The sequence below is a fragment of the Setaria viridis genome, chromosome 9, assembly GCF_005286985.2.
Source record: "Setaria viridis chromosome 9, Setaria_viridis_v4.0, whole genome shotgun sequence".
NCBI classification, from domain to species: Eukaryota; Viridiplantae; Streptophyta; class Magnoliopsida; order Poales; family Poaceae; genus Setaria; species Setaria viridis.
The window spans coordinates 4,491,641-4,505,434 of record NC_048271.2 but is presented as its reverse complement, the minus strand read 5'-3'; the positions used below and the strand labels follow the sequence as shown (position 1 = coordinate 4,505,434).

At 44.8% G+C, this 13,794-nt stretch overlaps 3 protein-coding genes and 1 non-coding gene across 4 annotated transcripts; 1 reads left to right on the top strand and 3 right to left on the bottom strand.

Annotated features, from left to right (window-relative positions):
* Positions 1–2,933: 2,933 nt before the first annotated feature.
* LOC117839357 (probable hexosyltransferase MUCI70) lies at positions 2,934–6,644 on the bottom strand. The gene is made up of 6 exons (XM_034719667.2): positions 6,254–6,644; positions 5,409–5,611; positions 4,970–5,146; positions 4,728–4,883; positions 4,245–4,521; positions 2,934–3,473 (listed from the first exon to the last, which is right to left on the bottom strand). The coding sequence occupies exons 1-6, from the start codon at positions 6,561–6,563 to the stop codon at positions 3,235–3,237; spliced, it is 1,362 nt and encodes a 453-aa protein (XP_034575558.1). The 5' UTR covers positions 6,564–6,644; the 3' UTR covers positions 2,934–3,234.
* Positions 6,645–7,123: 479 nt separating this feature from the next.
* Positions 7,124–9,280, bottom strand: LOC117839358 (small ribosomal subunit protein uS9c). Its single transcript, XM_034719668.2, has 2 exons — positions 8,822–9,280; positions 7,124–7,554 (listed from the first exon to the last, which is right to left on the bottom strand). The coding sequence occupies exons 1-2, from the start codon at positions 9,206–9,208 to the stop codon at positions 7,267–7,269; spliced, it is 675 nt and encodes a 224-aa protein (XP_034575559.1). The 5' UTR covers positions 9,209–9,280; the 3' UTR covers positions 7,124–7,266.
* A 1,337-nt stretch (positions 9,281–10,617) lies between these two features.
* TRNAE-UUC (transfer RNA glutamic acid (anticodon UUC)) lies at positions 10,618–10,691 on the bottom strand. Its single transcript has one exon. It is a non-coding gene; the product is annotated as a tRNA-Glu (tRNA).
* A 612-nt stretch (positions 10,692–11,303) lies between these two features.
* LOC117835425 (uncharacterized protein At3g49055) lies at positions 11,304–13,425 on the top strand. Its single transcript, XM_034714776.2, has 5 exons — positions 11,304–11,841; positions 12,132–12,208; positions 12,312–12,423; positions 12,509–12,625; positions 12,897–13,425. Exons 1-5 carry the CDS (start codon positions 11,545–11,547, stop codon positions 13,269–13,271), a joined length of 978 nt encoding a protein of 325 aa, XP_034570667.1. The 5' UTR covers positions 11,304–11,544; the 3' UTR covers positions 13,272–13,425.
* Positions 13,426–13,794: the final 369 nt, after the last annotated feature.

Sequence of the window (13,794 nt, the reverse complement as noted above, 5' to 3'; positions counted from 1 at the left end):
AGAAAGACAGTAAGGCCAAGCTTTGCCTTGGTCAGAGCAAAGATCTTGCCATCTTGGTGAAGCTGACCAAATTACACCGAGATATACCTGATCCTGTCCTAATCCGTAGGAATCTGATCAATTCCCCTTGTAAGATTAAGAGAAATCGGTTACAGTTTGTAACGGTCTCTGCGCTTCAAATGGAGCTATCGCAGCCGTACCAAGATGATGAACACGCATCACTTCGTGCGACAGCCTGCCTGAGGCTGACCCATCTTATCCCTGGAGTTGCTTGCTTGACGCACTCTGCTTTGCTGATGCAACTAGCTAGCTGGAAGAAACACAAAGACGACACCGATCGACCTTAAATTATGCTGAATCGCTGAGTATTCTTACGTCATTCAGGTATTGTGAGAGACAGACAGGATTAGATCGACAATCCCAATTGAAATGCGTACAGCTGCAGTGCAGGCCGGTTGCAAAAAGAGTTGAGCCTAGACCAAATCAGTCCATGAGGGTGATGGGGTTCGTTCATGAAAACGCTGGTTTCGTTAAATTGTTCATCGCTCCGCTCCCCTCAAAGAAAAAGGAAGAGAAAGAGATAGAGGGAAAAGGAGGAAAATAAAAGAATCGTTCATTGCTCGCGCCAGCCGAATTGAGCCTTAAGAGGCAAGACATAGACAAACGCAGCATAGGACATAGGACTATGGAGTGCTAGTGTTCATTGTCAGGTCATCCGTATCTGTGAATTTGTGCCGCTTTGGAATAAACGAAAATTCGTGTTGTTATATACTATATAAGGCTAGTCCAGTGCAAGGTTTCATTACACCGTTTCCAAAAATACCACATTATCTTATTAGGTGTATTCTCATGAATGAAACAGGAAGTCCCAATGCACAGTTTCATTTCACGATTTCATAGGATGCCTATAACATTTAATTGTGAGGCATGTGATTGGATATGGTTAGATGAAATGAAACTCTATAGCCCCCAATGCAAGTTTCAATAGATTTCATAGTCTTGGAAACAGTGTATACACAGTTTCATCCTGATGAAACTCCTTCCCTCTCTCACTTCATAACTACCATGCCATGTCATCACATATGCTGATATGTCACCGTATTTAATGTGCATGAAACCTCTATGAAACTCCCACTGGGATTAGCCTAACAATCAATATCTAGTACCTAGCAGATGATGCTAAATTACATGGTAATGCGACACAGACAGCACGCCATCATGTTGCATGGAGGCATGGACGACAAACAGTCGCTCCACCACTATGCCTTTCAAGAGCATATAAACTACTACTTGGCACTTGCACATCTGGATATATGTGATGCTTTGGAATAAATGAAAATTAGCATCAATATATTGCAAAAAGGCTTAGGAAGCCGCTACGCTAAATGCCATCGCCATCGCCCGTGCAATTGTAAAAAAGAAGACTAAATATATATAGTATTTAACAGATGTTCTTTTTTTTTTTGATAAAAGCAGGTGGACCTTTCCCTATTCTTTTCAGGAAAACTTCATCAAATCATAAACTTGTGGCCCTGAGGTTGAGGTACCAAGCTGTTCATATTCTCGACCACTCCTAAATCGTGTTGCGCTGCTTCTTGCTAACACTTCCATTCCTGTGGCTAAAATACTGGAGCACATTAGCTGTTGCCAAAATACCTGAAGTGGAACGGCGGCTGGCAGGCAGGCAGGTGAACCGTGGTCGGTCGGTGCATGAATCTCGTGGCAAACTAAAGAGGGTTAACATAACATTTTGATAATCTGTTAATCTGCCAATTGGCAGCTAGTAATAACAACTTCAGCAGCAGTGCTTCCTGCTAATACAGACAAGCCAACTTAATTTGCACCGTGCCAAATTCGAGCAGTCTGCCGACTGCCGGTCTCCCTCCCCCTTATCTCTGGGATTTTTTTTATTTTAACCTTTTTAAAACTAAAATTTTAAAAATAACCCCATGGGGAGTACTTCTTTAGAAATTTAGTTTGGATGAGGTCATTTTTAAAATCTTTGTTTTAAATTGGTTAAAATAAAAAAAATTCTTATCTCTGCCATGGGGAGGGGGCCAAGCGAAGGGAAGGGAAGAAGCCGCGCGGGTTAATGCCGGCCGCAGTGAAAGCAATGCGCGCATCATCGTCCGCGTCCGCGCTCGCGCACGCCGAGACCGAGGGGGAGCCTCGGATTCACGGGCTGTGAGGTAAGTCTGTTCGCTTCAGCTTATAAGCCGACTGAAAAGCTGAAACGGCTGATTTGTTGTGAGAGGAAAATACTGTTCGATGGCTGATAAATCGGCTGAATAAGCTCAAGCGTATAGTCCGCGTCGTTGTAAATGAGCGGAGCAGCAGGCGGATACGCACGGCGACAAGCGCAGGGGCATGCATGCGCCGTACTGCTTCTTTTGTGTCCGGTCTCGCTTTTGCTTGTGTCGCGTGCCTCTGGACTCCGAGTAGGTACGTGTTTGTACGCGCCGAATTATTGCTCTGAATGATATGGAGTAACTCCACGGAGGCTGAACATTTATCAGGCCCTGTCAGCGAGAGGATCGATCGATCATTCACAGTCCCCAACGCCTCGATTATCCGCACGAACGAACAACGCTGCTAAGGGATTATGGACTAATTTAATTTTTACTTAGGTCACGTCGGATGTTTGATGTGAACTAATTATAAAACTAATTGCATAAATGAGAAGTAATTTGCAAGCAAATCTATTAAACATAATTAATTTATAATTAGCACATCTTTATTGTAGCATCGCGTGAGCTAATTATGAATTAATTAGGCTTAATATATTCATCTTACGAATTAGCCCTCAATTATACAATTAGTTTTATCATTAGACTATATTAAATACTCCTAATTAGTGTGTAAATATCCGATGTGACAGGAAGTTTAGTCCGGGTATACGGACACCCCTAAGTACTCCTACACTGTTCTGCAAGTGTCAAGATGAACGGTCCGATCTTGTATTGAATTCTTCGGTTCTTCACCAGGAAGAATGGCAAAACGCTCAGGCCGGCTTTGCCTGAAACATGTCGTCAGCTGCATCCTTCTCTACCCTACCCTAACACAGCTGGTGTACACTGCACTACTTCGATGGCAGCACTCACTGTAAATTTCACTACTACGTCGGAGTCCACCTACACAATCATATTTATGACTGCAACTAGTCAGGCACGCTGATCTCACGCACCAGCAGAGTTACTTGTCGCGACCAAGACGAGACGAGCCCAAAGGAGAGGCTCATCTCGCGTCCTTGACGAGCGGCTTCACCTTGCGCCTGTGCCCGAAGCTGTTGACCAGGTCCTTGCGCGCGCAGACGGGGAACAGGTGGACGCCCGGCGGCCTCAGTCGCCGCAGGACGTAGGGGAAGCTCAGCTGATCGCGGGACGTGAACCTGACCACCTCGTTGAACCAGAGGCACATGAAGAGGTTGGTCGAGGGGCCGTGATCCCTCACGATCACTGAAGCTTCTGCCAGAGCTGTAAGAGGCAAAAGGAAACAGGGCCGGTTATTGCCATTACCGGGTCGTAACGAGGACCACAACTGGAAAGGATATGCATGCATGATCTGAACTCTGAAGCGAAGCATTATGTTAGGCTTGCCCTGGCAGTGGTTCCGGTTCTACTACCCAGCCCACATGTCACATGTGGGGTTGATGGGGGCTGAAATGCGTGTGAGGCCGGAGGCCCTCCTCTGTATCACTGATTCAGGGGCAGAAAAGGAGCTCGCTTTTGTGCTAAACGCATGCAACTGACAACTTTATTACTTGTGCCTTTTGCACAACTACAGCTGAGCAGTTGTACGGCAAGATATCTGATGAACACCGAGAATGGTTGCCCAGAGTGATGGATGCTATTTTATTTATTGCTACTAAGAGATGCAGAGGAGGTTCAGTAGCCCAAGTTCCTGATTGCAAGGGTAAACTATTACTACCATGATTGTTACAGGGATACCTATAGAAGAGATAAAATGCAAATCATCTATGCTGCATAGTAACGAGGTTACTAATAGGGACACGATGCAAGGGCATAGCATTATAACCAGATGGCTAACAGAATCAGCTTCAATAAATGATTAACAAACCGAATGATGGATGAGGCCACAAAGAAATAATGTTCATATGTAAACTATGGACACCAAACAAGTCAAGAAACATAACTGCAAAAGCGAACCATTAAGAAAGGGAACAAGAAGACATAATAAGAGTATAAGATGAAAACAATGGATGCATGTTGAGATTAGAAACACACCTTTCTTCCCATTGAATCTCTTCTCATCAGGAATGCCATCCTGTCGGTACTGATCCAACTGCACTTTAACTTCTTCTGGAGTTGCTTTGTGTTTCTTAACAATCGCTTTTGCCTCGTCATACAGGCTACTCCGAGCTCCATGTTCAGATAATGCTAAAGAAGAGTTTGAACGCCAAAGAAGGGCTTCAAGGACTCCCAATGGATCTCTCCGGAACTGAGATTTTGAATCCACCCAGATTGAGTATCGTGCCATGGGGAAAAGGCGGTGGCTAATCAGCTGATGAAGAACAATCACCAAAACAGAAGTCAGCTTGTGGCAAATGATAATCTACACTGAGATAGTATGCAGATGTATAGAAACTTAGATACAAGTACGTGTGTTCACTTGTTCAGGAATACCAGCAGGTGAAGACTTAAAGCAGAACATCAAAACACTGCACACTTTTACTTACAGCGAACAAGACAGTGGAGCCACAAATTTACCTTGGGAATTTTTCCATTCAACCGCTGATCTGAGAAAGGAAGATCGCTAACAAGAATGATCCTCCATAGGCCAATCTTGTTGTCTTCACCAATCATGTTGCCTTCCTCCTCTTGAGCCGCTCGAGTGACTTCATCCCAGAAAGCTACATAGCAAACCTAGAAAAAAAAGAATGCCAAGAATTTTTCAGTAAAAAGGAAAGAAGCTGAAGACATTAACATCCACTACAAGAGTAATGGCAGACCTTTCTGAAAGAGTTTTCCGTCATTCCTATTGGCTGGTGAAGGTCGTCACCTCCACCAAATGCACAGGTTGCCACGACAACTTTGCAGTATCTCATATATTCTTTGTCAGCAGCAGAAACTCGGAACCCTCCATTCTCATCATAAAAGCCACAATGCACTGTCACACTTTCCTTGGTCTGCAAACATAAATAATACTAAATGAGAATGGCAGGTAACACTATAATCTGAACAATTTAACAATGTAGACCTTAAATATCTATTTTGTGTTTGTGGGTAGTTGCCGAATGGGAATAAGGAGAAATGCATGACCTGATATTTAACGATTGTAAAATGGATGCAAAATTTCATGGCAACTAAAACATCTTAAAGTTTCAGGGTGGCTAAAACATCTTAGAAGATCTTTTGAAACTCAATGAAATTTAAATGCTGAAAATTGACCTTGAAGCTTTCATCTCTTTCAGTCAGTGTCTGGTATCCTGTGAACGAGTTAAACCGTGAACTCTCTGTATGTGTCGGTATATCATCTTCGATGTGGTGCAGACTTGATCTGTAAACAACTTCCTTGATTGAGATATTTGTTTCAGGAATTTCTGGAAGCTCCAGATTTTGAAGCTTCTCAGGATCAAGAAATTTCAAGCACGCTGTCATTGCAAAAATGCTTGATTTATGAGCAGAGTATATGTCTTAGTTGCTGTACTGAAATTCTACAAGTGCAAGGAAGGAAGGAACAAGAAAAGGAAAGAAAATTCTGCGATAACAAGAGGAAATCAGAAAGACCACTAAAGCATGTGAGCAAGAAGCTTAAACAAATAGCATAGTATAACTTTGATTTACTTCCACAGGCTAAAATAGTATTTTACTATAAATTGCTCTCCACTATGTTAGTTAATCAGCACTGGCTACACAGTAGTACTATGTTCTATACACAGACTCGAGAGGAAACACAACTGAGATTGTTTATGCTCAAATCCTCAATGTAACAACAGTAGTTTTACAGATCACTAGTGGGCATATGCATTAAAGACTAGGAGCAAACAATCAGATCATATCATGCATACCAAGAACAAACAGAATATCTCCATATAAAACTACTCCTAAGCAGGTCTGCACATTTGTACCCTAATAATAAAACCACTTCACTGAACGAACTGAGCATCGCATTATAATAGTCATACCACCATGTATTCCCGAATTAGAAATACCAGATAAATAAGGTCCGAATTAAACTAAGACGCGGTTCTACCCACAGGAATTAAGTGTTTAAGGATCGAGCGTGGGCTTACACTTCCTGGGGCTATCAGCGGCGCGAGAGAGGTCGCCGAAGTTCGCGAAGGACGGCGGAGGCAGTGTGGAGGAGTGGGAAGGGGTGAGGCGGTAGGACTCGTAGAGGAGGAGGGAGACGGCGAGGGCGGCCAGGAGGAGCGGCACGCCCAGCCGCGCGGTGCGGAAGAGGAGGCGGCGGCGGCGGGCGTAAGCGGAGACGTGGGGGCGGGAGCGTTTGCGGCGGACGCGGACGCGCACCTTCCCGGTGGCCTCCTCGTCGTCGGAGACGGAGATGGAGATGCCTTGGATCAGCGACGACGACGACGGCATGGCCGGACTCGCCGGAGCTGTGCTGTTTGGGGAGTCCCGGGAGTGGGGACGGAAGGGTGGGGGGCACTCCGCACTCGGGCCGGTTGGCTTCAGTGGTGGGCAGGTGGGTTGGGTTGGGCCGTGCGACTTGGGATGGGCGAGGTCGGTCACTCTGCACTGCAGTCTGCACTTCGCCGGCACCACGAGCAATTTTTCTTTTCGGTATGTGTACATCTGTTTTTGTTTTGGAAACCCTATGTAAATCTGTTCACACCAGCAGAGTTAGCACTAACCTAAATTGTGAAGGGGATTAGCTGGAAGCAGTTCTTGTTAGGTTCAGCCCACGCATGTTCTTGTTCAGTCACAGCAACTGCAGCGTGGCTACAATCACAAGCAGATCATGATCCAACAGATACTGTATTTCAATTTTCAACTTTCAGACGAAAAAAATGATGCACAAACAATGACACTATTTTCACCCTGAAAAGGGGCTTGTAGTGTTCTAAGAAAACTCGTCAGAGTTCACTACGATGTCTCCAGTGCCAGGATATAGTTAGCTGAACTTACGAAACTTTGGGGAATGATTTCAGGAAAATTGCTTTCAAGAATCGACTATTACAGATATGCGGCGTCCATTACAGAATTTGCACAGCATATGACACAGAAGGGCTTTCTGAACGGTGAAGGATGGAACGGAAAAAACTGTAACAACAAATGAACACCCTCAACGCTTTGAGAATTGGGGCCGCTTGCGTGCCTTCTTGAGACCAGCCTTCTTCCGTTCAACAATACGGGTGTCTCTCGTCAGCAAACCTTCTGATCTAAGAGGAACCTTGTTGGCAGTGCTGATCTTCACTAGCGCACGAGCGACGCCAAGGCAAATTGCCTGGGCCTGGCCTGACAGACCACCCCCATGAACTTTGACGAAGACGTCATAGTTGTTCTCAAACCCGAGGGTCACCAAGGGGACCTTGCAGTACTCCATCCACATTGGGTTTCCCTGCAGATACTCCTGCATATTTTGAAAAAATTCAGTAAGTACAGTGAATGAAACAATCATCTTCAACTGACATGATTGAAATTGTGCTTTCAGTTCACACTAATACATGTGTTGTATGAACCTGCCCAACGAGAAAGTGGCTGGAAATGAACCTCTAAGCTCTTTCAGTGGTCTTTAAACCTTGAGGCATTTACTAAATTAAATTGACACTACATTTCAGATAATTTATCCAAGCTGCAGATAATATCATTGCTGCAAGGCAACTTTTTTTATGAAACTGATGGAATTCAGTACCGGACATTCTTCAATAACTTAGCAGAAAGGGTCAGATTAACACTGCTGATTTGCACAAAACTTGCGCCCATAGTCGATATTATGATCAGCTCCAGTATATCAGTCCTCAATCAAATGGAAAATGGAATCCAAACATTTTTTAGAAAGAACGATACCTATATCCTAAGCACTGACAAAAATAAATCAGATTCAGACCAAAAACAGTAGCCTTTGAAGCTGACAATACCAAAAAAGGCTCGTAAGACAGATTAAAAAGCAAGTTGATAAGTATATTAACCTTGTGAGATGATCGTCATTTTACAGAAAGTAACACTACGAATCTCGTAGCCACTTATGTCATACTTGCCGAAACTTTTGTCCAAAAAATCAACTTAAGTCTTGTTTTTAGAATTTTAGTTAATGGGACAGTATCATATCCCAGCCTCTTGTGCTAGGATGCACTCAGTCAATAATTAGTACAAATTTCGAGCCACTGATTAGACAGAATTAATCCAGCAAATGACAAAAGTTCACCACAAATGCAATGATGTAGCAACATCAGTCACAAAGCCTATCGTTACACCTTTGGCAAAAATATCCATAGTTGTAGCTTCGAATGTATGACAAGCCATGCGCCTTTTGTCTCTTTCTCCTCCAGTTTGTCGTTTAAGTTTCTTTTCTTTTTACTGAAACTCTGAAAGCTCGCCATTTAAAGTCGAGCCAAATCTATACTTCTTTCAGATTTCTTAGTTATTGCTACTACTGCTAGTAGTACTAATTGGCACATTGACATACATTGTAAGAATTGTTTTTGCGGCATTATCTCGTCTACACGGCACAACTCCTAATTAGCTCATTTACTGAAACTCAAATACTCAATGGTGTTTGGTGCTAACCAATCGCAGGACGTTGCTACTGATTGGCAACGCGGGCCAGACAACGAAATGGCGCCACAATGGTGAAATCAGCGAGTACATTTCTCGTATCGAGTCACCGGGGCAGGCACCTTAGCATCGCGGAAGTTGATGAAGACCTTGCCGGTGCCCTCCTGGAGCACGACGCGGGCGATGGCCGTCTTGCGGCGGCCCGTGGCGGTGATCCGCTGCGCCGCGAAGCCGCCCGGCAGCCGCTGCTTCACGTACTTCCGCAGCGCGACGCCCGACAGCGCATCCTCCTCGGCCTCCTCCTCGACGGCCACCACCTCCTCCGCGGGCAGGTCCGCCTCGGCCGGCTCGGCGGCGGAGGCGCGGAGCGCGAGGCTGACGGCGCGGCGGGAGGTGCAGGGATGGAGGCGGAGGAAGGGGGCCTGGTGGGGCTTGGAGGTGGAGGTGGAGGTGGAGGGGAGGGAGAGGTGGGAGAGGGCGGTGGCGAGGGAGGAGACGGAGAGCGCCATGCTTCGGCGTGCGCTGATGGGGCGAGCGGCTCAGCGCTTTGGATAGGGAGGGCCGCGGCGACGGGGATAAGCTGACGCTGTGCAGTGCTGGTGTAGCCAACACTGCTGCATTGCTCGGCTGCTATCTGTCGTTGAACCGGAAGTGAAGGGCCGAGATTAAGAGGTCCTAACCTGTCTTTGCATTAGAGAGAGGGTCAGTTTGCAAAAGACCAAAGCATGCTAGGTTTAGTAATCCAAATCCAAATTTGTACCACATCCCATCCACTTGCCCCTTTACCAAACTCCATGGTAAATCACATTTCATTGGCACATGCTATAGTACGTTGACATCCCCGAACAATGGAGGTCAGGTCTATTTGGCACGTAATTGTACCACAACCAAAGTTGTATTGAATAAATTGGGTGTCACAAAACACTCTACATTCACAAAATGGCTTTTGTGATGAAACCCTGGCTGGATATAAAATCCCTAATATCTATCTTTTCAATATTTTCAAGTAGGAGAACGATTGAGCCATATCCCACGCGCCAAAGAAACCACAAAACACGTGCATTGACGTCATTGTAATTCATCCGCAAGATGCAAAATTTAGAATAATGCTCTTCTCCATTGTTCCATGTTTTGTTAGAAAACTCTTTTATGAAAGAAATCTTGTGGAAAGTTTCCAAAACAAGATGCAAAATATAGAATCGATGTTTTGTTAGAATTTTTTTATGAAAGAAATCTTTTGGAAAGTTGGAAACCTTTCGTGCAAATCAATTGTCCATACGTATGCGCGCGCGCTCTCTCTCTCTCTATGCCAGCATGAGAAATCTTGTGGAAAGTTTCCAAAACAAGATGCAAAATATAGAATCGATGTTTTGTTAGAATTTTTTTATGAAAGAAATCTTTTGGAAAGTTGGAAACCTTTCGTGCAAATCAATTGTCCATACGTATGCGCGTGCGCTCTCTCTCTCTATGCCAGCATGAGAAATCTTGTGGAAAGTTTCCAAAACAAGATGCAAAATATAGAATCGATGTTTTGTTAGAATTTTTTTATGAAAGAAATCTTTTGGACAGTTGGAAACCTTTCGTGCAAATCAATTGTCCATACGTATGCGCGCGCGCTCTCTCTCTCTGCCAGCATAACATATGGAGTTTGTAAGCTATAAAAAGCAAAGTCACAGGAAGATCGCCAACAGTCTACTCTGTTTTTTTTTTCAACGTGGATGGAAACTATGAAAGAACTCATCTATAAAAAGAGAAAATTATGAACAATCAGATTGTAGATGGATTTTTGCAGGCCCTGGCTCCAGCCCATTAAACAAGTGGGCTAGGGCCCCGGAAGTAAGGCCGTGAACAAAGGAACAAATGGGCTGCATGCCTGTATATAGTAATGCAGGACAAGCAAATGAAGCGAAAAAAGAAGTTCCATTGCCGGGATTTGAACCCGGGTCGCCTGGGTGAAAGCCAGGTATCCTAACCGGACTAGACGACAATGGATTGGTGATGAAGCTACTGTCCACTTCTCCATGTGGTTTCATTTTCAGGACAAATTTACAATCATGTTACCGTCTTTGCCTTTTTCATGTGCTCGTGACTCAGAAAATGATTATAAATGGCGGTGCACCCTCATGTCGGGATCGAGGCATGAATGCATGATTGGTTTTAGACCAGCTGCAACAATCTCTAAAAGGAACGGACGAATCACCCATCACGTTTCACTGGTTTTGCAAAACACACTACCCGGACAGTCAAGCGCGCAAGACGGCAAAGAGTAGGAGACGGCGCATCATGGGCATGCGCGGCATGGGCGCATGGCAGTCGGCAGCACGCAAGCAAACAGCGTGCCTGGCCTAGCTTTTGCTACGTGCAGTGCAGAGAACTCTGCGGTCACAGAAGCTGCACCGACGCTAGCACGAGAGGGAGCGCCAAGGGAGCAAGCATGCCTCGGGCCTGTGGCGCACGCGCCCGTGGTGCCGCGCCTGCACGCGCGCGAGATGTCCAGGGGAGAGCGGCACCGGCACGCAGTGAGCCAGTGACCAAGGACAAGGAGCACGGGCGCGCCGCGAAATCATGCCGCCCCGTGCACGGGCCCGCACCGGCACCGGAGCCCTGCACCTGCTCGCTCACCCGTCGTCGTACGCGCGTCGGCTTGGCCGCTCCCATCACGGCCCTGCCCCAGCCCCCAGTTGTCCCCCTTCTGCCGGTGCAATTTCACACGGCCTGCAGACCACCTGTTTTTGGATGGAACCAGCCGGCCGTGGAGGACAAATTTACATTCGCGAGCTAGCCATGGAGGTCGAATCCAAGCTCTCAGGGCGCATGGATATGCAGAGGGAAGGATAGAACCAGGATGGAGAGCAAAGTGTCAAGTCTAGTGAAGGAGAATCAAGAGATACATACCATGTTGAAGGCTGCTATAACTGAGAAGGAGGCGGCGGAGGATAGCCTTCGTGCATTGAAGGGCGAAAAGGAGCAGGGAGGAAGTGCCATCTTGCAGATTGCTGAGAGAGGATTGCACAAGGTTGGCTTTGGCTTCATCATGGAGGTGATAAGTGGCGAGCCAAAAAGCGAGGAGGAGCCAACCACCTCTGGTACAGCAACTGCGACATCTGATGGAAGAGAAAATGAACAAGAGCACATCAGTCTGGTAAATAGTTCTATCCTCAGTCTTCATCTATTTGTACTAAGATTCAGCAGTTTTAATTTAAGAAATAATTATTCTGCAAATGAACCCTCCTATTAGTAACTGCTCCCTCGATTCCATCATCCTAACTTGGCCCCTTTAAGTCAAAAAATAAAGAACTTGTTCTATGACTTGACAAAGTATGCAGCTAAAATTGTCATGATCATACTATTATCATTACAAGTTGTCAATTGAAACCATTTCTCGTTGGAAAACTTGTCAGTAATCAAATAATTCAAACTGTTCCATTTCAGGCTTGTGTAATTGAAAATACAGTGAAAACCCTGCATGGTGATATCAGTGATCTAAGGCAGGCCTTTGACGAATCCAGGTAAACCAAGAAAATAATGACTAAAGATGGACTGCTCGAACAAATATAAAGTTGCTTCATGTGATCTCTGCTAAATGCCAAGTATAGAATTTCTTTTTAACAGGTCAGATTGTGATCATTTCCAACTTCTTGCTGCTGAACGGGCTCAGAAGATAAACAACCTTGAACCGTATATAAAGGATTTGGAAGAAAGAGAGAGCTTTCTAGTTCACAGTGTAAGCGGACATATATTTTGTACAGCTTGTTATTCACTAGCCAGGTAAATGAGAAGGATCTGAAGTCTCTTTTTCAATGCCTAAGGTGGAAGACCTCACTCTAGAGATGAAAGCAGTAGAACAGGAGGCTACAAGATGGAGGGAAGCATGTGAACAGGAGGTAGAAGCTGGAAAATCTGCCATCAAAGAACTCAACCAGGAGGTAATCTAACTTTAAGATGATGTCATGAGGCTACTTCTCATTCTGCCAAATGACATGTTTTCATGAGGTACCTTAGTAATAACATGTCAATGTTTACTAACTAGAAAATGCACAAAATCAATATCCTAGAGTTCTCAGTCATACCAACAGGGAAAAAAATACATCTGATACAGTTTAAAAAAATACATCTGATTAAATGATGATACCTTAAGAATGGCAAATGTCAAAGGTACATTATCGTTATGTATGCTCTAATGGGATATAATTCCAGATTGCCTTGCTCAGAGAAGAACTGGGAAGGGTAAAAGCAGACTTGGAGACTGCAAACAGTAAGCTACAGCTGAAGGAGAAATTAGCAGCCAGTGCAATGGTAGCACAAGCAGCTGCAGATGCATGCCTCAAGCTTGCAGACAGAAGATCTGCTGGGCTGCAACGGAGGATAGAAGAGTTGACGAGACAAATAGAGCAAGAAGATGCACATGGAAGAAAGGAGAGAGGAAGTACTCGCAGAAGATTAAGGTATATCTGCTGGCCTTGGCAGCAACTTCAAGTTATATCAGCATCCTGTCAAGCTAGAACATGGTTTGTTGATCAGAATGGTAGATTGCTACCAAGGACAGAAGCACTATTGCAGACAAGAATCTAACTTCTCTTCTCACACATTCATTCCCTGTAATAGACTCCTGCCTCACTGGCTCCCTATATTGCACTTTCTACCCCACTCATTTTGTAACAGTAGTTTTATGTAAGCACGATTGTACACATCTAAGGTAGCGTATACTAAGTTCAAGTGGTCTTGACATCAGATCTAACATTGGTAGCACAAGACAAATCATCGAACTTTCAACTCTATCAAATGGGTACCATTTCAGAAAATAATCAATTATATAGTGAAAACCAATGCACCTGTTATAAAACGCCCAAATACAAGAAACTAAAAGAAAGTACTTAAGTGTTGATGTAACATTGATTACTTACTGGATTTGTCTTGTGCAATGTATCTTCATGGGTTTCTCAATCACCCATCTGCTCACTGAACAGAAGCATATGGAACCTTGCATTGGTAGTCAATTAGTCACAAATTCTTCTATACTCCTGTTGACTCTTCCATTTTCTGAACACCAGCTGCAGCACCACTGCATCAAGATGGTACAGACCCATCCATCATT